The sequence below is a fragment of the Anopheles coluzzii genome, chromosome X (assembly GCF_943734685.1).
Source record: "Anopheles coluzzii chromosome X, AcolN3, whole genome shotgun sequence".
Lineage (NCBI taxonomy): Eukaryota > Metazoa > Arthropoda > Insecta > Diptera > Culicidae > Anopheles > Anopheles coluzzii.
This window is the reverse complement of record NC_064669.1, coordinates 13,081,348-13,104,277: the sequence shown is the minus strand read 5'-3', so window position 1 is coordinate 13,104,277 and position 22,930 is coordinate 13,081,348. Positions and strand designations below refer to the sequence as shown.

The 22,930-nt window shown below is 45.6% G+C and overlaps 1 protein-coding gene across 11 annotated transcripts in view; it reads right to left on the bottom strand.

Annotated features, from left to right (window-relative positions):
- Positions 1 to 5,877: 5,877 nt before the first annotated feature.
- The window catches only part of LOC120958624 (neuroglian), a 46,483-nt gene continuing 29,430 nt past the window's right edge, over positions 5,878 to 22,930 (bottom strand). For 4 of the 11 annotated variants that reach the window (XM_040381553.2, XM_040381570.2, XM_040381563.2 and 1 more), the window contains exons 5-9: positions 17,083 to 19,893; positions 16,683 to 17,014; positions 16,390 to 16,600; positions 11,943 to 12,061; positions 5,878 to 7,956 (exon numbers count right to left, since the gene is read on the bottom strand). In XM_040381553.2, coding sequence (XP_040237487.1) covers positions 7,826 to 7,956; positions 11,943 to 12,061; positions 16,390 to 16,600; positions 16,683 to 17,014; positions 17,083 to 19,893 — 3,604 coding nt within the window. In that variant the 3' untranslated portion in view covers positions 5,878 to 7,825. Of the gene's footprint in view, positions 7,957 to 8,625; positions 9,949 to 11,942; positions 12,062 to 16,389; positions 16,601 to 16,682; positions 17,015 to 17,082; positions 19,894 to 22,930 lie in introns of those variants that run through there. The other 7 variants (XM_040381586.2, XM_040381603.2, XM_040381620.2 and 4 more) reach the window with 7 other exon arrangements.

Sequence of the window (22,930 nt, the reverse complement as noted above, 5' to 3'; positions counted from 1 at the left end):
ATCTGCAAAAATCTTTCCATACGCTCCAAAAAACTGTGGTTCTTGTACCGCAACTTTGCGAAAAGAACGAGAGTGTAGGCAGTATTTATTGGAAATTTCTTACTTCTGAGATTATCATGTGTTGACGAAGAGCTCTTGCAAACTTAAACGTACATTAAATTACTGATGATGCTGTATATATCTTAGTATCTCTTTGGTTGGCGGTTATGCAGTTTTCACAGCAGAAGACCCTTTAGTAGACCCGTGTCATCATGATGTAGTGAAAGGACACTAACGCCCATGTTTTTTTTTTATTATTGGCGTACCTCACGCTCTTATACTCGGGACAAGACGATGCATTTTTATTGACCTCCCTTTATCTTTATCTCTCGCTATCTTTCCTTCTCTTCTCTGTATGGATGGGCCGGGCCGGCCATTTCAATCCACTATCCCGCTTAGCACTCCACCACCATACGGTTCGTTCCAGAAATGAAAAATGAGAAAAAAAGAATCATAAAAAGAAAAGGAAAACACAAATAGATCTTCCGGTCGAATAAATGTTAGTTTAAGCCATTTGTTCTCTGATTCTTCCTCCGGCCGACTACGGCCCTCTAGACGGCATTCGTCCTGTTGATCCGTTTCAGCACCCTTTACCCGGTACAGTGTGTAATATATGTGAGTTTTGTGAGCGAGCTTGATACTAAGAGGAGCTGTTTTCTTTTGCTATTTTTTTTTTGAGTATGAGTTGTGCTAGAAAAATATTTTTTTTTTTAGTAAATCTGTCCCTACTGATCTGTCCTCTCTGTTCGCTCTATACAGCGTTTGATCTGTTCGGTTGATGAATTGTTGCTCTGCCAGCTAAGTCAATTAGTATACGTTTGCTACATATCTCTATTGCCCGATGCTAAACTATTTTCCCTACGTATCTGACACCGTGTTGCATTGTGGTTAGTTTAATTGATGTAATAATTGTAAGGACAATGAACTGAAAGAAAGAATTAATCCAGGATTCAAATGTGGAACCGTGAAGCCAGACACCCGTCTTATTTGCTGTTCTCTCTCTCTCTCTCTCTCTCTCTTTTTCTCTCTCTCTCTCTCTCTCTCTCTCTCTCTCTCTCTCTCTCTCTCTCTCTCTCTCTCTTTGGTTTCTGTGCACTTTAGCTTATGCCAACATTTATTTCTGTATTTTTGTTTGTTAGTTCTTTTTTTAGGCAAAAGCTTGCGGTTTACTACACCCAGTCATGCTCTTTCTTTTTTTTTCTCTCTCTCTCTCTCTCTCTCTCTCTCTCTCTCTTGCTTTTTGTCTGTGCACATGTGCGCATTCTTCTGCAACTTAATTGTGAGATTTTTAATCTATGTCGAATTTTGCGTTGTCTTATCCATCCTCATCATCATCATTATCATCACACATAACAACACCGTGTTCTTCTCGTGTTCTAATTGATTTATACACGCGCACATCTTACAAGGATAATACTCTCCCACCAGCCGTACACACGATGCACATGTAAAATAAGGATTTCCCCGTTTTCTTTTTGTGATTAAGATTTCCTTTGTTTTTTTTTTTTTTTAGCTAATTGATTGGCGAATGGTGTGTGTGTGTGTGAAGTTATGCGATTTTTAGTGCGCTTTAAGAGTGGTGTAGCATTGATAGCATTCGCTTGTTGGTTTGGTTAACTTTCATATCAAAATATGTGCTCCACTTGCTTTCGGAGTTCCTCCTCTGCTCTATTTCTTCTCTCTCTCTCTCTTTCCTATCTTACTTTCACATTGTTTTCTTCTTTAATATTTGTGTATCAGTAAAGGGTTGTGGAAAATGAATATTCTTTTTTTATATTTTGTTTGGTCCGTTGCTTAGGACACGTGGAGTAGTAGTAGCATACCGAAAACGGCAGTGTATTTTTTCCTATATATTTTTTTTAAATGCTATGAATGAATTATGGTTATGTGAGTGTGTGTGTGTGTTCATTTGAAATATGCTCTCTAATGATTGTTATGTCAAGGGGCTCTCATATGTATTGGCTGCTTCGCATTTTCGCATTTCTTTTTTATATGCAATATGTAAAAGAGAATAAGGTTCTGTGTGTGTGTGGACAGAATCATCCCATCATCATCAGAACATCCCTCTCGAGCGGGCGAAAGCACATGTGTTTTAACCTATTTTTTTCTTGACTCTTCGCAATTCTTTTGACTCATTAGATTCCGACGGCAAGTGGTGGAGAAAGTAAAGGTGTGTAACATTAATTTTTAGAGAAGAACCATTTAGCATACATATGTTAGAGAGAGAGAGAGAGAGTATGAGAGCATCGCACCTCCATCGGGAGTGCATCTTCAAGTGTATGGTTTACATCTTTTTAATTTGTTTTAGCGACACAGCTAGTAGTAGCCGCGTCCACGTGCACCACAGCGAAAGAAACACACCAGACGCCAACAAGCACACACATCGAGAGAGTGGAGAGAAGTAGTTGCCTCCCTGCTGCCAGAGATGCTGGGCAAGCGCTTACAAATACGGTGTTGGTTGCTGTTTTGTGCATGCGGGGTGGGTGGGTGGCTGGAGCTTATCCTCCGGGACATTGGGGGAAATAGAGGGGGGGGGGGGGGGGTCTGGGGAGGAAGGAAGGGAGGAAAAGGGAAGGAAAATTAGAATACGTTAGACTACAATTTCATCGACACTATATATTCATAGATGTATATGTATATCTTTATAGAACCTAGTATAAGCTGTGTGCGTGCGCGTGCGTGTGTGTGCGCGATTTTTTTTTATCTCTTCGCGAGCCTACCCCTTACCCTACCCCACACCTTCTCTCTAATCTCCCGCACGCACACACGCACGCACTCACATGCTCCCTCCACTCATCACCATGTTTTTTTTTTGTTTTCATTTCGTTTCTTTTTCTTCTTTTCGTCTGATTTGCATTTACAATAATATATAAAAAGCACTTGCGCGGTATAATACTAAACATATTGGTTTTTTTTTGTTGTTGCTGGTTTGTTTCATAACCCCCTACCCCAAACCCATCGTTAAGAATGCTACACTACTAATCATGTTTTTTGTTGTTTACACCACCCCATTCTCCCACACCCAACCTACTATTAACCCTGTTCTGCGTTGTGTTAAAAGTTGTGTTTTTGTCGTGTTGTTTTTCATTTACAGGGTTTTCCAAGTCAGCTTCGAATGTAAACATTGTTATTCACCACGTGCAAAATGTGATTCCACATCGATCTGACAGTTCATTTCCATCATATTTTTTTATTTCTTCAGCATGATTTTCAACACTTCAACTGCCAACGGGTGATGCGATCCGGCTTCAAACTCCTGTGAAAATACAGGGTTTTCCAAGTCACTTTCAAATGTAAACACTGTTATTCACCACGTGCAAGATGTTAATCCGCATCAATCTAACATTTAATTTCCATCCAAATAATTTTTAATTTCATCAGCTTGATTTTCAACACGCCTCAAGCTGAATTGAGTTTTACGGTTTTTTGTGATGTGTTGAAAATCATGTGTAAAAACTGAAATTTCATTTTGAAGCAAGTACACCATTTGACAGCTGTTGAAAAACTGCTTGGATGTGGTGAATAATTATGTGCTCATTTGAAAGTGACTTGGAAAACCCCGTATTATCGCAGCGGCCGGTTGAAGTGTTGAGAATCATGCTGAAGAAATTAAAAAAAATATTACGATGAAAATGAAATGTCAGATCGACAACCAAACTCTGGCTTGGAAAATCCTGTATGATGCAACGGAAGGAAGCAAACTCAAAATCCGATGCGACCAATTGGCGGCAGTGCTGGTAGGGGGAGGATGGGGAGCAGGGTGGTGGTGCGGTAGCGCTGCTGTTGCACAATCAAAGCATTGGCAAAAGCGCAAACCCAAACCGTAACCTTCGAAAGTGGCCCCCAAAACTGTGTGAAAGCTTTTCATCATTTGCCTCAAATAAGATCACACTCAAATCTCTACCGCTTTCTCTCTCTCTCTCTCTCTCCCTTTGCTCAGTCATGTTTGGCTTTCTTTTTTTCCTTTTTTTTGTTTGCTTCAACAACCGCGAGCCTTGTGTGAAAAGCCTTACTATCCCCCGTGTGTAAATGCTAAAAGTTTTCCCTATTCTTGTTGTGTTTTCTTTCTTTTCCTTTTTCCGGGTTTGACGCATTTTTATTTCACTTTCGGCATGTTTTTCTCTCTTTTCCCCGCTTGGTAGTTCTTCTTCCCTAACCTTCATTTCAAGAGCGAGTGTTTCCATTCGATTTTTCATTTCCATTTCTAGCTTTTAATTTAATCGAAACAGAAAGGAAAACAAAAACACCAACACCTACAGCGATAAGCAACTACACTAAGAGCGCCCCTCTCCCCCATAGGGAAGGCGCCATTTACAAATTACAGCGAAAAGCGTAAGTGCCTATATAAAAATAGCATAATCAATTGCACCAAAAATCAAGCTCACAGAGGACAGAGAAGGTACAATAAAATGTTGTGCATTGCAACACAATTCCACCTGGTTTCTTTTTTGTTTTGTTTTCTTACTTTTAAATTCTTATCATTTCTTACCAGCTGATCTTCTCGCCCTTACTTCTACTAATATATATATATATAAATATCCGTGTGAACACCATTTGCTACTAAAGTAATTTAAAATGTGTATGTGCTTAGCTTCGTACTCAACAACATAAGCAAATGTTCCTTTAGTTCGTGTTGTTTTTTTTTTTCGCCTCTCGCTGTTGTTTCCAATCAATATTTCCCCATGCCCTTCCTGTATCTGGAACATAGAACAAAACAAAAAAAAACTCCCCGAAAAACAAGTTCTCGAATAAAAAGCACTAGCCGCGCGTCCATAAATAGCAATAACCTCTTAAATAGTAATTACAATATCCCTTCTTCCCTAACCTTATCTCGCGGCCACACTGTTTCTATTCGCATGATGGTAAATATGGGGCAGCACAGCATAGGATGGAGGAGCATGCTCTATCTTTTCAAGGTGCATGCGCTTGTGTGTATGTGTGTGTGTGTGATTGTATGTAAATGAATATTGGGGAAATAATAGATTGGCTAACAGAAAGCAAAGACGGAAACAGGGGTTTAGCTCTACTACACATAATATTATTTTCCCACCATATACATACAGACACACACACACACATCATTTGTGCGCATTTTGTGCGTTCGTTTACCAGCAGCCCACATATCTCCCATCCTTCTCTGCATTCATTGCCTAGAAACCCTTTCGTGGCGCGTTTCGTCGTTCTGCGAGTAGCATTTTTAAAGACAAATCAAAGCTCGAGCGATTCATTATAGCCGACAGGTATGCGTGAATGTGTGTGTGTGTGCGTTAAAGCAAGGATTATCCTTCACACCTGTTTCCTCCCGGTGGGGCTGTTGTGTGGTACACGAGTTTTTAAGCCCCATCTCGTTTATTTTACGGCAGCATTCCCGTGCTCCTGTTTTTTTTCGAATGTGTTCACTGCTCTGTTTCAATATTTGCACTAAGGACCCTGTGTGAGTGTGTGTTTAAGTGTGTGTGTGTGTTTTGCTGTTGTTGCAATGCATAGCTCAAACGCGTATCTGTAGGGGACACCGCATGGAACATGTTTCAACTACGTTTTATATTGTTTCGTGTTTAGTTTCTGTTTCCCCCCCCCCCCCCCCCCCCCCCCCAATCAGTAGAAGCGCGCAAAAACGATCGCACCGACACATCGAGAGGCGAGACAAAATTGGTTAGCTAAAATGAAAATGAAAAAGGGCAAAATTAAAAGAAATGTACACAAAAAATAAATAAAATAAAACCGTTACCTTTTCAAAAACACAACCGCAAAAAAAGAGTACCTAAAAGATGAACAAAATAAATAGAAAAATGGGAAAAAGAAACGCAACAGCAACGAAATAAAAAAAAAACAAACAAATACAGTTCCTAGTAATGTTTTATTTATAAATTATGTTAAAGATAAAGATTTTCTGCTTCGCGCTTTCGCACAACGGGTGTGTGGTGCTGTTGCGTGGGAGAGTGTTTGTAATGGGAAGTGAAAGAACAAATATTGTTTTTCTCGATTACTTTTCGCGCAAGTTCTTAGATAAAAACCGACACACGTTATGCTAGCACGACGCCAAGTGGTTCGTTCGTTCGTTACTTTGTTATATATTGTACGGTAGCTTTTTTGTTGCCGTTTTTGTTCCTTCTGTGGGCTGTTAGAAGAGATTCATTTCACTTGTATTGGACGCTTCCGCCCTCCCCAGAGCACAACAGCCCTGTGTTTGGAGGCCTCAAAGACCACAGGCACGGGCTGTTTTCCGTGGCAGCGGCACCATCATCCACAAAGCGACACACTTCGCTCGGACCGGGGGTTTACACCACGAAAAGTTTACAAAACAAGCGAAAAACGGGGGGGGGGGGGGGGGTTGAGAGAAAGTACACGTAAAGATATAACAACAACCTGACACTTAGTAGTTATAGCAGCACAAATCTAGAGTTTCGTTGTTTCCTCCGTTGGGTTTCACTATTTTTCAACTGAAGCTGCACTAACACTTAGGGCGACGATAACAATATTCATAGCAAAATAAGAGAGAGAGAGAGTTCGTGTTTTGCTTTTCCTACAAAAAAAAGGCGTCTCAGAGTTTGGTTTTCGCAACCTATACCAACAACAACACGTAGCGTTAAATCGTAAAATCGTGGAGAGCGTGAGTGTAAGATTTACACGTAAGATTACAATTTGGACGTAACAAAGTTTCAAGATTGTGTTGAACTGAACCCCCTCGCGCAAAAACTCCTAACACAGCAACGTCACACACACACACCTTGCCCTGCATCTTCTTTCGCGTTTTAACGTGTTTTGGAAAGCAAATGTTTTGCAAACGAACGAGATTTTCATTGTGCGCGGAGTTCGTGTTTCGAAATTAAAAAAAAAAAAACATATTAATGAGATTCAGTTTCTAGTCTTTGATGAAAAAAAGTGAGGCGCGGTTTTCTGTATCGAGATTTTCTGTATATGTGTATGCGATCGCTAATGCACAGAGTCATTAGGCTAACGGGGCGGCTCCCACACACACGGGGCAGAGGCCTCAAATACGAGCGATTGCTCAATCTGTGTGTCACGTTGAGATTCTTAAACCAGATGGTATTCATGATAAAAAGGAAAAAAAAAGCAAAATGATTAGAAAATCAAAAGCCACAACACACCCCTCCTCTTGCTCTACTGTTCCTTTCCGCCACGCTCTCTATATGGTTCGATGATCATTCACTGACAATGGGATTTGGCGCGACAAGCTTTTCCCGTATCCTTCTCCCGCCGCTACGTTGTTTAATACTTTTGCTAGCAATCGTCAACAGCTTTCTGTTTGAAAAGCGCTTTTCTCTAACCACTTCCACGGACACACACACACACACACACGAACGGCTGTGTGTTGTTTCTTTTGTGTCTTGTGATTTCACTATTCACTCATCTGTTGCCGAGAAACGAAAACCATAAACGGAATTACTTTAAAAGAGAGCGAGAGAGAGAGCGAGAGAGATGGAGGGAAGTTTTACTCTATCTCAAAGCCGATTAAATTCTTAACGTTTTCATCAGAGGCGCGGGCAGTGTCTTGCAAATTAATCCCTCCTTCTAGCATTCGCTCGCCCTCTCTCTCCCTCTCTCGCTGTATCTATTAAGTATTTCCTAATATTTTCAAATAGTTTCTCCTCGCGAGTGAGTGGCTTCGAAGTGTGCTGCAAGCGCGTGTGTTGTGCTGCTGTTGCTGCTGCTGTCGTTTTCAAACACAATAGTCGAGGCTGCTCTCTGCCCAGGCGAAAGATGATCTTGCGACGCGCGCGTGTGTATGTGTGTGTGTGTGGTTGCACACGAGCACACACACTTTTTAGACGTACGTTGCCATGCCTGCGTTGGCGCCCTGGAGCGATGGATTCTGCGGCGTCGACTGGGCGCTAACGGGCGGCTTGCCCGGCACGTACTGGCCAATGAAGGAGCCATCCTCGGTGAACTGGCCACCTGTGGGTCGCCAGGCGGGGAAGGGGAGAAGAAAATCGGGAAAGCAATTAGTAAGGTCAAATCGGGCAAGGTGGTAGAGAACACAAACACTAGAAGTGTGTGTGTGTGTGTGTGTGTGTGTGTGTGTGTGTGTGTGTGTGTGTGTGTGTGTGTGTATGTGTGTATGTGTGTGTGTGTCAACTATTCGCATCAAAAAGAACCCCTTATACAGGAGGTGTGTGTGTGTGAGAGCGTATTGAAAAATAAAAATAAAGCATAAAACATTCGTACTACAAACTAAAAGTGGAAACCATAAATACCTACACAAAATTGCGTGCGCTCAGTGCAACGCGGAAGCGTTTTGGAGAGGGGAGAGAGCTTGAGGGTGGTCGCTCCGGATAACCGAAAAGAAAACATAATCCGTGAAACAAAAACCAGCAAAAACGGAACACTGATAACTTGGGCACCTTCTACGGCTTCTTCTTTTTACGGTTCTGATTGCCCGGCGGTGTTGTGTTTTCGATGGTTGAGAAGGTGGCGTCGTGCGTGCTGGTCGTGATGGAGTCGTTGCGTTTGTAATGATTTCTGCAATTTATTTTCGTTCACGGAACCCGCTCAACACCCCGGGAGAAGGTGTAGATGTATGTTTGGGGTGGCGGTGGCGGATCAAGGACAGCAAATTCGCAGTAGTTCGCTCCCATACCCCCCTCCTCTTTTCTTGGACGTTCTATCTTGTACGCTTGTGAACAACATTCTACAGATTAAAGAATTTTAGCGACGCAAAACGTACGCTCTCTCTAGAGAGTTGTTTGTGTGCTTGCTGTGATGTTCCGTGAATTATTTCGATTCGTTGCACTATGCTAACCTTACTAACATCCTACCGGCCCACCCGGCTGGTCCTATTTCAATTAAATGTAAAAATTTGTTCACTTTCTACCAGCATTTTTTGTGTGTGTGTGATCTCTATAGTAATCTATGTTCAAAACTCTATTCGGGGTGGGTTTTTACAACAATATTGCGCTCACTATTACGAGAAGAAAAAAACAAACAAACAAACAAACACATAATTATGTTGTGTGATGATTTCACTTTTGATTTTGCTCACTAGTTTTCACAATGTTTTTTTCTTCACCCCGCCGAGCGCGACTGACATTTAAAACTACATCCTAACACAAACGCATCATCTCACGTGCGCGATTGATGTGTGTGTGTACACCTAAACTTAAAATAAAAAACAACGGGTTTTCCTTCCCATCCGCCGGCCGAGAGGTGGCCGGAGAGATAAAAAAGGGGTATCATCGTGCGGTTCCCGGACTAACACACCAATATTCTACCCCAGCCCGTTTTTATTGAGGCCATTTTTCATCGCTTCGATTGCTTACTAGCTAGTGTAGTGGCTTTCTTATTTCTTTTTTTATTGCGCAAAAAAACTAGTTCGACGCAGTTGGAGGGAGAGTTGATGTGTGGGGAGAGGTGGGAAAGGAGAGCAGCGGTTGTGGATTTTATAAGTTTGTTTTAGTGAGCTTTGAAACTCAATCCATAATTACAGAGAATCGATGTTGGAGAACATCATCATTTCGGTACAAAATTTTCAAATTAGCCTTTTTGAACGGGGCTTTTGACCTGTAACTGTCCCTTAATCATACTCCCCCTTTTCCCAACTCTCGCCGTTCCTGTTACCTTTTTTTTTTAATCCTAATACATTCTTCTTTCGTAACGCTAACATGAATTCGGCTTTCGTTTCCAATCCACATTTACTCTACAATCTGTACGCTACTGTTGCGCGGGTAAAAAAAGGGGGAAAGGTAAGCGCGTACGTATACACGCTAGAAAGGCGGTTTGGACAAAAAAAGAAGAAGTGATGTAGCTCTACAACGATTTTTTTTCCTAAAAAAACACACACACGCATCCCTCACTAAACTAGTGTTGCGAACGCCTGCGAATTGCTATCCGCGTTTTTGCCACCCTTCCGGCCGTACTGTCCAATGAAGGAACCGTCCTCATTCATACCTTCTGCAGCACCCACACACACACACACAGGCGGCACGACGCGTAGCCGAGTAGAAGAAGGGTGAGGAAAACATAATTGCGGGAAAAGAAATGGAAATGAAAGAAAACGGAAAATCAAAATTAAATAAATATATATAAAGCAATTAAAATATGATACACAAACGAGAAACGATAACTTTTGATACGGTTTCTAGCTTCGGGGAAGACACAAAACCGGTGGTGAAAACGTGTGATAAAATAAATCTGTACACTATTGTATGTATATATATATATAGTTGCTGTGTGGGTATATATGTTAAAATTATGTGCAACTTGTTTGTCTAACTTTTTTTTTAAACTAAAATAACACAGAGCGAGAAAAACAAGCAAGCTTAAAAATGTTTTAATGAAATTGCACATAACATTGAGAAAAAAAAACAACATTTCATTACTGAGGTGCAAACAGGGAAAGGATAAAACGGAGAAGAAGAAAAAAAAACTTGAAAAAGTTCGAAGCAAACACAGGTTGGTGGGATTGAACGGGCGATTAATGAAGCAAGAGTAGCGGTTGTGTGCAAAACATAATCAACACACAGAAAAAGAAAGCAAGACAAAACCAAAACTCGAAGGACACAAAAACAAAAACTCTTCAAAATCAAATAAAACAAAGCAACAGCACAAACAACCGATTAAAATGCGCATAAGGCACAGGAGGCAAGGGGAAAACGTACAGCGGGAGAAGTGGGAGGGGGCGCAATATTTAAAAGACACCTTTGGGTCAGCTCAGTGCGAGGATGAGCCGTTTGTGGCGCGGGAAAAAGCAAACAAGCGCGACGCGGAGAGTTGCAAAAGCTCGCTGTTTTCTTCATTTTTTTGCGCGCGCAAAGGAAACATAGTTGACACATTTCATTGATTTATAATTATCGAGACAAGGGAAGGGGGGGATATTTAGAACTAATTTTTATAGAGACTTTCATCAAGGAAGGGGCAACTGGGGTGTGTTACAATAAGTTAAACTAAATATTCTAAATCTAAAGCTAGCAAAACTGGGATGTAAACCCATTCCTGTAACCTCAACCGTAGGATTGTTAAAGTAATGCAACTAAATAGAATATAAATGAGATAAATCGCAAAAGCACCTAGAATAGGAGACTAAATAGAAAAGTATAAGAGAGAAAGAGATAAAAAATAAGAGAAATGTAATATAAAAATAGAGAGAACAAACTAAAGAGATGATCAAATCAACAACAAACAGTAAGTGTGAGGACTAAAAAGGACTAAAAACTTTTGTATGGTGAATGAATAGAACGAAAACCAAAAAAATATTGGGATGCACAAAGAAATGTGTGGGAATAAAATGAACCACTCCTCCCACCACACACAGCTAATAAATCTATCATATATATAATGGGTGGGGTGTGGTGGTGTGTGTAATAATAATCGAGGTAAATGATGAATGTAGAATGTTTTGTTACTAACCCAAGGTACTAATAACTGATGCATGACGCAATTAGATGTACAGAGAGAGTGAGAGTGAGAGAGATAAAGAGAATGGATGGCACGAATAAATGATAGAGAGAGAGATGAAGAAAGAGAAAGAGAAAAAAACATGGGATGAGTTATAGGTGTGACTGTGAGCGGCGACAACAAGAGTGTGCGCGGATGGGCGGGCGGTGATGTGTGAACCCCATCCGACAGGTCGGTTGGACGGGTGGGTGGGTGGATGGGTGTATGGAATGTTGGTTGATGTGATTGGCACAGTAGGATGAAGAAATAGAATATGAAAGTAAAAGGACACACAGAGCGAGTGATGGCCTGTGGTGCTGATGATGGCAGGAAGGAAATTCAATATAGAACACACACATCGTAGCAAAGAGTGATGGGTAAGAAGAATATATGTATTATGAGCAGAGAGGGAGAGAGAGAGGAGAAAAAAGAAAAAGGAAGAAAAGAGGATGGGGTTTGTTTGGTGGCTGGGGCAGGGCAGTGGTAGTAGCATAACACAACACAAACATTACCTGTATCACCTTCACCGTATTCCGCCATGGAATCTGTATCACTTTCCGGTCCTACTTTTTGCGAGTTCAGCGATTGTCGGCCCTGGCTTTTATTGTCCAAACTGTAATCACGTAAAACACTACACTCCATTTGGTATCAAAGCAGTGGACGGCTACCGTCCGTGGCTATTGTTTTTAGTATGTAATGTTGTGGGTATCGGGGGGGCTAAGGGGATTTTGGGTGGTTTTATTATGTGGAGGGATCGGAGGGGGATAAGAGGGGTCGAGGGAGGAATGATGGTTGGGCAAAAAGCCTGATAATTAGCTCCCAACAACTTCGAAGATACCCAGCAACGAACAAACACGACATGTTTTCGCTTAAAGCGAACTTTGACTATGTTTTCCGTTGTTGGGAGAGGAGGGGGGGGGGAGGGAAATGATGTCAATCCTTTTGAACTCATCATACTGGTTTTTTTTTTTTAATTTTAATGGACAAACAAGGAAGACAAGAATGAAAACAAGTTTTCAAAGTGAATCGGAAAAAATGGGCATTAGGTGGTGGGCGGTGCTACCAAGAGATTGTCAGTTGTGGGTGAATGGGAAGTTTGCGGTAGGTAGGTTTCGACTTTTCTGCACAGCCGACAACACTTCGTCCCAATAGAGTCGAATGTGAGATTTTATTAACACAATGTGGGATGAGGATGTGTTAGGAAGTTATGGATACAAAACGGGATACGATTTTAACCGGAAACAGAGTGCGTCCGGTTTTTTTCTAAAGCTGATATTTACACACCCCGGGAGGAGCCCAAGTACTCATCGCAGGGAAACGAAAAAAAAAACAAGTTGAATATTTACACATTCGAGAACTTTCAAACGTATTTCTTCGATCGTTTTTTATCATCTTTTTGCCTTATTAAAAGTAAAATGCTAGTATTAACTATAGTTATCAACAGGAACTGTGTGATTCCAGTGTCTATTTTGTAGTATTTTGTTTTGTTGTTGGTGTGCATCGTTTTCGAATCGGAAGCCGTGAAACATGTTGTTCGATTAACGGAAGGTTTTTAGTAAATACTACCCCGGTTTCTATACTAAGGCCTTAACACCTAGTTGAGCATTCAACAATACTTCTGAATCTACATACTTATGCAGGTTACGGCAGGCACCGAGTGTGTTGGAAACAGTAACCGAGTAGGTATTTAATTTTATGATGAAGAAATACGTTAAACGTCCAAGAAGTTAGGGATATGTTAGGATGCGATGACGTTACGGCCAAATATTGGAAGATACACCAAGAAGATACAACTTGTGCAATTATATCTGTGTGTGCATCCCTATGGATGAGCTTTAAGCATGAAGGGGGAGATGCACGAATGTGAGAGAAATGTTTTTGGGTAGTAAGAGGGCTACAAGAAATAGTTCTAAATATATAATACCGATTTCATTAGCAGTGTATGAGAGGTTACGCTTAAATGGAAGGAATATAAAGGTATGACAGGGGCAGGCAGAGGGTGCGGGATGGATGGTTTTTATATGAGCTAGGGTGAGGTAGACCAAGTAGAAGTAGAATTAGAATAGGAAAGATCTCCAACGGTTATACAGTTAAAAACAATAGCATAGGGCGGTTTTGGAAAGTAAGTACATGTACAAATGTGTTATTTATCTAACAGATGCTTAAACACTAGGAGGATGTTAAAGAGTATTTATATAGCGTATATAATAAATGCCTACACAGGAAAGATAGAGAGAACGATTAGTTAGAAAGAGGGTGGGGTGTAAAGATGGAACCAGTGCAGATGCAGATGAGATGCAGTTAGGGATGAAAGGGAATTGGCCTGAAGATAAAAGATGCTGTCGAGGCGGCTTTTGGTGTGAAAACACGCACGGAACGGAGGCGCTGAAATCGTGTGCTGGAATGGGGTTAGTGTACTTATACAATTGTGCACGCAAATGCATTTGGAAGATGTAATGCACGTGTGTGGGGTGGTGTGGTGAGTAACAGCACTTTTTTGTTTCAATATGAACGAAACCAAATTTTATGCTCAAACGATTGTTTTGAATAATTCCTCATAAAGTTTATCCAATTTGCAGCACTGTGCGGTGTGCTTGTACCAAAAGGGAACCAATGTTTCTGATTGTGTGAAGCGACAAATGCTCACAACTGTTACATCTTCCAGCAAAATGTGCCATAATCAGTGCTGCAAAATGTCATGATCATCACGAGAACATGTGCACCAACGAAAACGATGAAGATATCCGTGGTAGCTTGATGCTCGTTGCTGATGCTCACTGAACATACATTTTGATGACATTTTGTTTAGCACCCAACTCTTGGTTACTCACTTGGTCATGATATTTTCTCCCAATGGTAATCACAACATTCTTGGAATAGGCAGGTGGTTCCAAGCAATAAAATGAGCATTGTTTCTCGCTTTGTCTGGTTTGATTGTCTGTCTGGTCAAACAGAGCGAGAAAACATACTCATTTTGTTTCTTGGAACCACTCGCACCTACCGCATATCTCTCATGAATATTGTGATGATCACCGACAGAAAATGTCGAAGTGACTCACCAAGAGTTTGTTGCACGAAATGTCACGAAGCATGTGATGGTCGCACCAACTGTTTGAGTCTCACTTCTGATCATCACAGTAGAGCTCGTGACGCTGACATGATTTGGTTTCAGCCGAAATTTGTCATGATTATGTCAGTGCCGTTTTCCAAAACTTATCACAGTAAAAAAAAAGTCATGACATAGTGACTGACTAAGCGATGGTCGCAGAAATGTCACGATTGGTCACACCAATCGTTTTGAGTATCACCTCTGATTATCACAATTGAGTAGGTGACGCTGAGATGGAGATGGTTTAAGTCAAATTTTGTTTATGACATTGACAGTGAAATTTTGCAGCACCGGTCCCAATGGATCGTGTGTGTTTGTGTGGAGGAGGGGGGGGGGGGCGAGGTTTGTGTGAGTGAGTTAACAAGCGTTTGCTCTGTACAAATGTTGCCAACAATCGCGCCTACCGCCGACGGTACGCAATCTTCCGAAAACGCTGAAAACCCAAACACCTAGAGGTTAATGCAAAATTTACCTTCAAGTACCAGGAACCACAACAAACCGTCACCTTCGTGTTGCTTCCCTCCCGTGCTTCTCCTTGCATAGGAGAAAAAAGGGCGAAGGGAGGGAAGCGCTTTAGAGAGAACTTAACCATACATTAACAGACACAGCTTCCAGACACTGTTAAAAGCTCCACACACACAGAGTGAGAGAGAGAGAGAGATGCGTAGGGCATCTCAGCAGTAGTGTTTAGACGGAAAAATGGAGGATGATGATTGTTGTTGTTGTTGGTTAAGTTTCACTCAATTAAGAAGTGAGGAAGGAAAAACAGATTGGCGAAGGAGATGATCATGAAGGGAATGATGGTCAAGGGGTGTTACAGCAGGAGAGAGAGAGAGAGAGAGAGTACGTACTGATAGATAGTGAAGATGCACGCACGAAAAATGAATGAACAAAGAGTTAGGTAGAGAGAGGGAGGTTCCTAGAAAAGGATCTTTAAATACAAATGTGACTTCAAACAGAGCGAAAATTTGAAAGGGCGCAGCGCAGTTTCAGAAGCCAGAAGGGAGCGGCAGCAAAGGAAGGTTTGGCTACTAATCTACAGAGAGTAAATTCAGAAAAAAAACACACACACACGAAGCGTGCGCGTGAAAATTGGAGCAGCAGATCGAAACGGGCAATGGAGAGATATTTTGTCGTGTACGTCATAGAGCGAGCGGGAAAGTACACGCGACAAAAATTGAACATGGAAGATGTAAAAAAAAGACACACACACACACAAAAGGTAATTGTATGTGGGAGATGAGATCTTGCGATTGAAGAAACAGGAAAAAAAGCAGCACAGCGCGTTAGGCACAAACGGTGTCAGATACAATAACAATAATAAAAACTCCCAATTTGTTACGTTAACAAAAACCAAACGCAACGCTGCAGAGAAAACAACAAATTCGGCAAAACACACCAGGCAAAATGGAAACAGAGATTAGGAAAAGTGTACAGTTTACAAAAACAAATCAAGGGTAACAGTAGCAACAACAGTTGCCATGTCGTGAGGCGCACAAGATACGAGGGTCTAGAAGACCCAATTTTAGGGTTTTGGACCCCCGTTACTGTCGCACACGCAAATCAAGGGCAGTGGAGTTTTTCGCGAGAAAAGAGGCTTCCTCTTGTGTACGTACGGATTTTGTTTGTTTGTATAAATAGGATTAGAAGGAAACAGAACAGGAAAATTAGCTTGAAGAGCGCAAAAGGGTTTTTTGTTGTTGGGGGATAGGGAACGACTTAAATATCATGGTTAGAGGTATCCCCTCTTTGCGGGCTGCGTTTATGTGTGCGCAAGGCACACACCGCACAGCAATGCAAAGGGAGAAAACGAACTGCTGTGGCCACCTGCGCGCGCACACACAACTTACGGTTGCGAGTACTCCGGGAAGCCGCCCTCCTCGGTGTAGTCGTTGCGGCCGTTGGCCAGCTCCCGATCGTGCACGTCGTATTTGCCGCCCCGGTTGCGCTTCACGATGCAGATGATGATCAGCACCAGTATGAGGAACGCGATCGCCAGCATCATGCCGATGAACCAGCCGGCCGTCGCAATGTTATCGCCCGGCACCTTCACGGAGCTCTCTGGAAGGTGAAAGGTGTGGAATTTGAAATTATGAAAAAAAAAAGAGTAAGGCTCCTTAGAAAGCCCCTTCAGTGTACATACGGATGCCGTAGGTGTCGACTTCCTGCGTGGCCGATTCCGTCTGATATTCGCCGTCGACCGACACGACCCGGAACTCGTACAGATGGTCCGGGTTGATGCCGTGCACGATCAGATAGTTTTCATACAGCTCCGGATCGGTCGTCTGCCAGCTCGACTCGTCCTTGACGCGGTACTTGACGTAGAAGTGCGAGCCAGCCTTGCCGCCGAGGGCCGGCTGCCACACCACCTTGATGTTGGCGAGCCCGTTCTCCGACCGGATGTTTTCCCAGTAGAAGTTGGGTACGTCCGGTGGCAGACCCAGACCGGACGAGGTGGCCCGCTCGATGTAGAAGCTGCAGCGATGCGATAGAAGAATTTATTAAAATGCGTGTTTCGAGCAACACGTGCAATCCCCACTTACTCTTGACCTTCGCCAGCCTTGGTGGTGGCGACGACGTGAATACGATACTTGGCAGCCGGCTTCAGGCGGCCCAGCTTCGCCTCCAGCACGGCCGGATCGGAGATGTGCGGTTCGCGCTCCATCCGCGGGCCCACCGTCGTGCCCTTCACCTCCTCGTAGTAGATCCGGTAGCCGGTGAGCTTGCCGTTCGGTTGCAGCGGTTTCTTCCAGCGCAGCAGGAACGCGGACGACCCGAGCGGGTACGCCTCGAGCGCCTGGATCGTGTTCGGCACGCCCTCGGGCGTGTCGAACGACAGCGTCGTGCTGGCCGGCCCGTTGTACCGGCCGTTGTACGCGAGGATGCGGGCGTAGTTGGTCGCGTCCGGCACGAAGTCCGTCACGAGCGCCTGCTTCGAGTCGGCGGTGATCAGTATCTCGCGCAGGTTCTCCTCGCCGTCCGCCTCGGTCCAGGTTTGGATCTTGTAGCCCTTGAAGTGGCCGCGCAGCGATTCGGGCGTCACCGGGTTCCAGCTGAGGATGGCCGCAGTCGGTCCCGTCACCTGGATCAGCGTAAAGTTGGCCGGCGCATCGAGCGGCGTATCCTCCCCGCTGTACGCCATGATTTCCCACGGGCCCGAGTTCGCCTCGCCGCGATCGTTCAGCGCCACCACCTTCACGCTGTAGCGCGTAAACGTCGGCAAACCCTCGACCGTGTAGGACGACTGGCGCCAGTCACGCACGTCCGCCGAGTTCCACTCCGCGCCGGGTATGTCCCGCCGCCAGTAGACGCGATAGTGCAGGCCGGGCGCGTTGTGGTCGACTTGCGCGAGCGGACGCCACTTAATTACGAGATTGGTCGGCGTCGTGCCTTCGCCCTCGAGATTGTCCGGATTTTTGTACGGCACGCTCGACTCGGTCGTGCAGACGTCGCTGTGGCCGGACGGCAGCGACCGGCCGACCTTGTTCACCGCAATCACGCGGAAGGTGTAGTTGTTCCAGGGCGTGGTGTTCACCGTCCAGGCGAAGTCCGTGCCGGGCACGTCGTCCGACAGCACGTCGTACGTGTCGGGCGTGAACGAGGTGTTGTACTCGATGATGTAGTTCAGGATCGGGGACCGGTTGTCGCCGTTCGAGATCCACTCGATCTGGGCCACCTTGCCCTTGCAGTTGACGCGCGTCAGCGTCGGCGGGTTCGGCCGGTCCATCACGGTGAGCGTCGCGTTCGCCATCACCTCGTCCAGGTCGGTGCGGGCCAGACAGGTGTAGGTGCCCGTGTCCAGCTCGATCGTTTTCGAAATCATCAGCGAGTTGTCGGAGGTGCGGATGAAGCGCGGCTGGTTCTCGAAGTCGATGATCTCGCCCTTGGTCAGCCACTCGATCGTCAGCTCGAGCGACGAGTCGGCGATCGCGTTACAGCGGAACGTGACGGTCGTGCCCGCCTCCGCCTCGTAGTCCTGCGGCGGATCGTTAATGACCGTGCGCTCCTTCACGATCAGCTCGCCGGACGCCGACTTGCTGCCGAGATTGTTCACCGCGTGGCACGTGTACTCGCCCGCGTCGTCGAACTTCACGTCGCGGATAAACAGGTCGCCGCTCGGCATCGTCTGGTACCGGCCGCCGGTCAGCTCGCGGTCGTTCCGCAGCCACTTGACCTGCGGCTTCGGCGCACCGAACACCCGGCACGTCATCGTCACGTTGCGCTGGTCGACGGTGAACTCGCGCTTGGGCGGATCGGTAATTTCTGGCGCGAGCGCCAACACGTTCAGGTACACGTCCTTGTACACGTAGCCGAGCGAGTTGGTCGCGTTACAGCCGTAGTTGCCCGTGTCGCTCTTCTGCAGCTTGCTTATGTAGATGCTGGACGAGCCGACGATGCGGCGCGCATTGCCCTGGCTCACGTCGATCTGCTTGCCGTTGTGGATCCACATGATGTTCGGCTTCGGGTTGCCGGCCGCCTCGCACTTAAACTCGGCCGTCTCGCCCTCCGCCGCGTTCACGATCTCCGGCTCGACCGTAAAGTACGGCACCGCGTTCACCGCCAGGTTGATCGAGTACGAGTCCGCCTGCCCGACGCCGTTCGACACCTCGCACGTGTACGTGCCCGCATCCTCCGACGAGACGCGCCGTATCTTGAGCGACTTGCCGTAGTTGTCCTGCTGGATCTTGTCGTTCCACACGATCGCCCGCCCGTTCTTCGTCCACACCGTCTCGGGCAGCGGCGTGCCGCCGTAGATGCAGAACAGCTCGATCTGCTTGCCCTTCAGCGCGACCTCGTTCTTGCGCGACACGTACTGGCGCTGGGGCGGGTGCCGGTTCTGGGCCGCCGAGATGCCCGTCTGCTTCACCTGCAGCAGCACCCGGTTGCCGATCTTGTACTCGCTGCGAAACACGGACGAGGCGGCACAGGCGTAGAAGAAGTCGTTCGATTCGTCGTCGCGCGTCACGTTCGAGAACCACAGGTTGCCCTCCGGGTCGAGCGTCATGCGCGAGTTGTTGATGCTCCGGATGCCCCCGTCCATGTTCTGGATCATCCAGTAGACGTTCGGCTTCGGCCAGCCGTCCGGCGGCTGGCAGACCAGCTTGAACGGTTTGCCCTCGTCCGCCTGCAGCGTCTGGGGCGAACCGTCCTTGAACGAGTTCAGCTCCGCCTTGCGCACAAACACCGAGTTGGAGGTGGCGGTACCGTGCTCGTTCTCCGCGAAGCACTGGTACTGGCCGAGATCTTCGTCGCGCGGTGACGTAATTACCAGCGTACCACGCCCCGGCTGCTGGGACATCCGGTCGTCGTACGTTTGCCATTCGAACTTTTTGCCGTTCTTGATCCAACGGTATCTGTGCGGGAGGAGAGGGGAAGAAGCGAAAGATGAAGGTTAGAAAAGGGTTTGGTGGGAGGATTTGATTTTTTTCTGCTCTCTAAACAATTTTCGGTAGGAAAAAAAACACAAACAGCAGAGCTCAGCGATTTTTCGTGCCAAGCGAAAGGGGCGGGAGAAATAAAAACTTCCAAACATGTTTGTGTCTTTCACATTTTGTTGGAATTTGCCAACGAGCGGTTAGGGTGGTAGCTAACGCCTATCAAAACGATCATGTTCGGACGGCCAAAGGAAGGAAGACGGCCACCAAAACGTCATGATGTGCCTTGCGCGCTTTTCTCCCCCGCTGGGCCGGATACGTGCGCCGCCATTATTAAATTAGGTCTGCCTGGCCGTATGCCTAAACAACTAACAACTGTCCAAAAGATGCTGGGGAAGCGAGCAGCAACAGCAACACAAATACACACACACACACACGCAACAAACACTTTCAACCCGAAAGTTCATGCTGCGCGAAGCTATCTTTGGAATCCATCGGTCCGGCATAAATTGAACTCAATTGTCGTACCAACGCAAGAGCATGCGGCCATAGCCGGAGAAGATCCCAACACAAAGTTGCCCTCCTCTACTTCGAAGACACTGGAAGCGTGTGTGTCTCGAGTGGCGAAACCTCGTGGATTACACATTATTTGCATTATTTACCGAGCCGGATGACTTCCCGGTGTCTTTAAAGGGCCTTTGGGCACTGCGGGAGGAATACATTTTGCAGTGACACGATGCTCAACAATCTCCACAATTGTTAGCAGAGTCTAAGGAGAGTACGCGCATTCCAGGCGATGCCTCATTACGGCGGATGACAGCTAACAGTGTACCGGGAGGAGTTAGATATAGCGTCTAAAACGGAAGACATCCTGTAGATGCTAAACCATAACATCTGAGCAGTTCCTCATGGCGCACAAGGTCGCTAACAACTGTTTCCTGGATGTAGAAGTTGAGGAAGAAAAAAACAGTTGCTCCTATGTACTCTGAGCGCACGAGAGCAGGTGTGACGAGGAGTAATACTGACATACATAGTATGACAGGCAGTAATGAGAACAGAATTCCATTCCAACCAACTAGACGACCGGTTTAATGAGCCGTGACCGGGACTGTAGCATCACCATGTGTACCATTCACCGGCGCGCACCAACCCCTGCTGCAGGATATCTCCACTAGAAGAGGGCGTATGGTGGCCGGTGTGTGGTGGAAGATAGCGAGTTTGAACGCGACCTTGCAACAGACATGCGGCACCACCACCACCATCAGGAGCGGCTTCGCATAGCGTCATCAGCGATAGATATATATAAATATATATTTACATATCAGAGCATTGGAGCATTGCATACACGCCACACAAACACACACACGCGCGTGCACACAACCCATCTCCTCCTGCTTCTACTCTTGCTACTCTCTTTCTCTCCACACGTATCGGTGTGTATTTATATCTGCACGAATTGACCGTGCAGATGACATGAGCATGGGGATGATGGGCGATTGTGTCTTGCAGTTTACCCCGCTATCATCGGAATCACCGAAAGAGTGACATCATCGCTCAAATAGTCAAGCGACAGGAGAAAAAAAAGTTGCTCGCCTGTGTGTGTGTGCGTTCGTGTCAGTATCTATTTGTTGCAGTTGTAGAGGTTTATAAAGGAGGAGGAAGGCTAGGAATGTGAGGAAGATGATGAAACCTAAGAGTCGTTTGACAGGTGGTCGTCGCTCGAGTGCAACAACAACGGGAATGTAAAGCCTCTCTAGCAGTAGTGCTCCATAATAATGGTGACTTATTGAAGTAAGTGGACTGGTGTGTAAGGAGATGGAGACGACAACGCGAGAAATCTTTAACTGTGCTGTCATAGTTAGTTAGCCCGTTCCTCAGCGTACCAAAGAGCAAAGAGCAGCAATGGGATGGGAATCATCAGATTGTTTTTGCTTTCCGTTCTCTGCTTTTCGCATCTCCAATGTTTGTGTCTTACCACCCTGAAGACGCTTGGGAGGGTCTTTTGATGGACCATAATGTTGGGTTTTATCGATTTCGAGAAGGAGCAAACGGTTACGAGTCCGTCGTTGGGTCTGGAGGCAATGGAGGGTTGGGAGACCGGAGAGGGATCAAACCCCCAATGCCCCCGGGAGGTTAAACAAATAACATTGAGGAGAAACTTAGCAGGATAGTTAAAAGAGAGCTCCGACGTTTGGAAGTGACCGATTTTTCGGTTCTTTGATGGCCCCCCCCCCACGTACTCCCTTCCTATCTTTCGAAATGTGATGATTGAATGTCTAAAGAGAAGGGGAGTGAAGTAATGATGTCATGCCAGAATATTCCAAGAACTTTACATCGATGCCGTATGCACAGCCGAAGCGATCGAAGCGCGTACTTGGGACCGGCCACTCAGACTCCTCCTTTGTCACGCTGTCATGTTCTCCATCTAAAAGCCGCTTCATAAGATATTCAAATTATATACAATTACGTAATCTGTCGCCATACGCCCCTAACTAGCCCGTACGGGTTGTGGAGCGAGCGCGATGCCGTACGCGATTTGTGCCATTTCCTTCCATAGAAGGGAAACACGACGCTTTCGTGATATTGCTCCCGAGGTGGGGGGGGGGGGGGGGGATATTGATATCCAACTATCTGCAAGAATGTTTGCATATCGGAATTGAACCCACACACACATACACGCGCACGCCAATAAAATAGCCTGTGTGGCATAATATGGCGAAACATCCGGAGGAACATTGAGAACATTGGAACGAACAAAATAGCTTGGAATATTGGCTAGACTGCCTCGGATTGTCTCCATTTCCCTTGTATTGACAAAAACACGAGCGAGGGTTATTAGAGAATCTCACAATCTTTGCTGGTGCCTAACTACTGGGGCCGAATTTCAGGACGTGGGTGTCCCAATGTTTTCACTGTTGGAGATAGCGCTCCCTCTTACACATCTCCCATGAGATGATTGCCATTTTGAATTTGTACACACCAACTTCGGCTGTCATTGTCTGGAGTCCACCGTGTA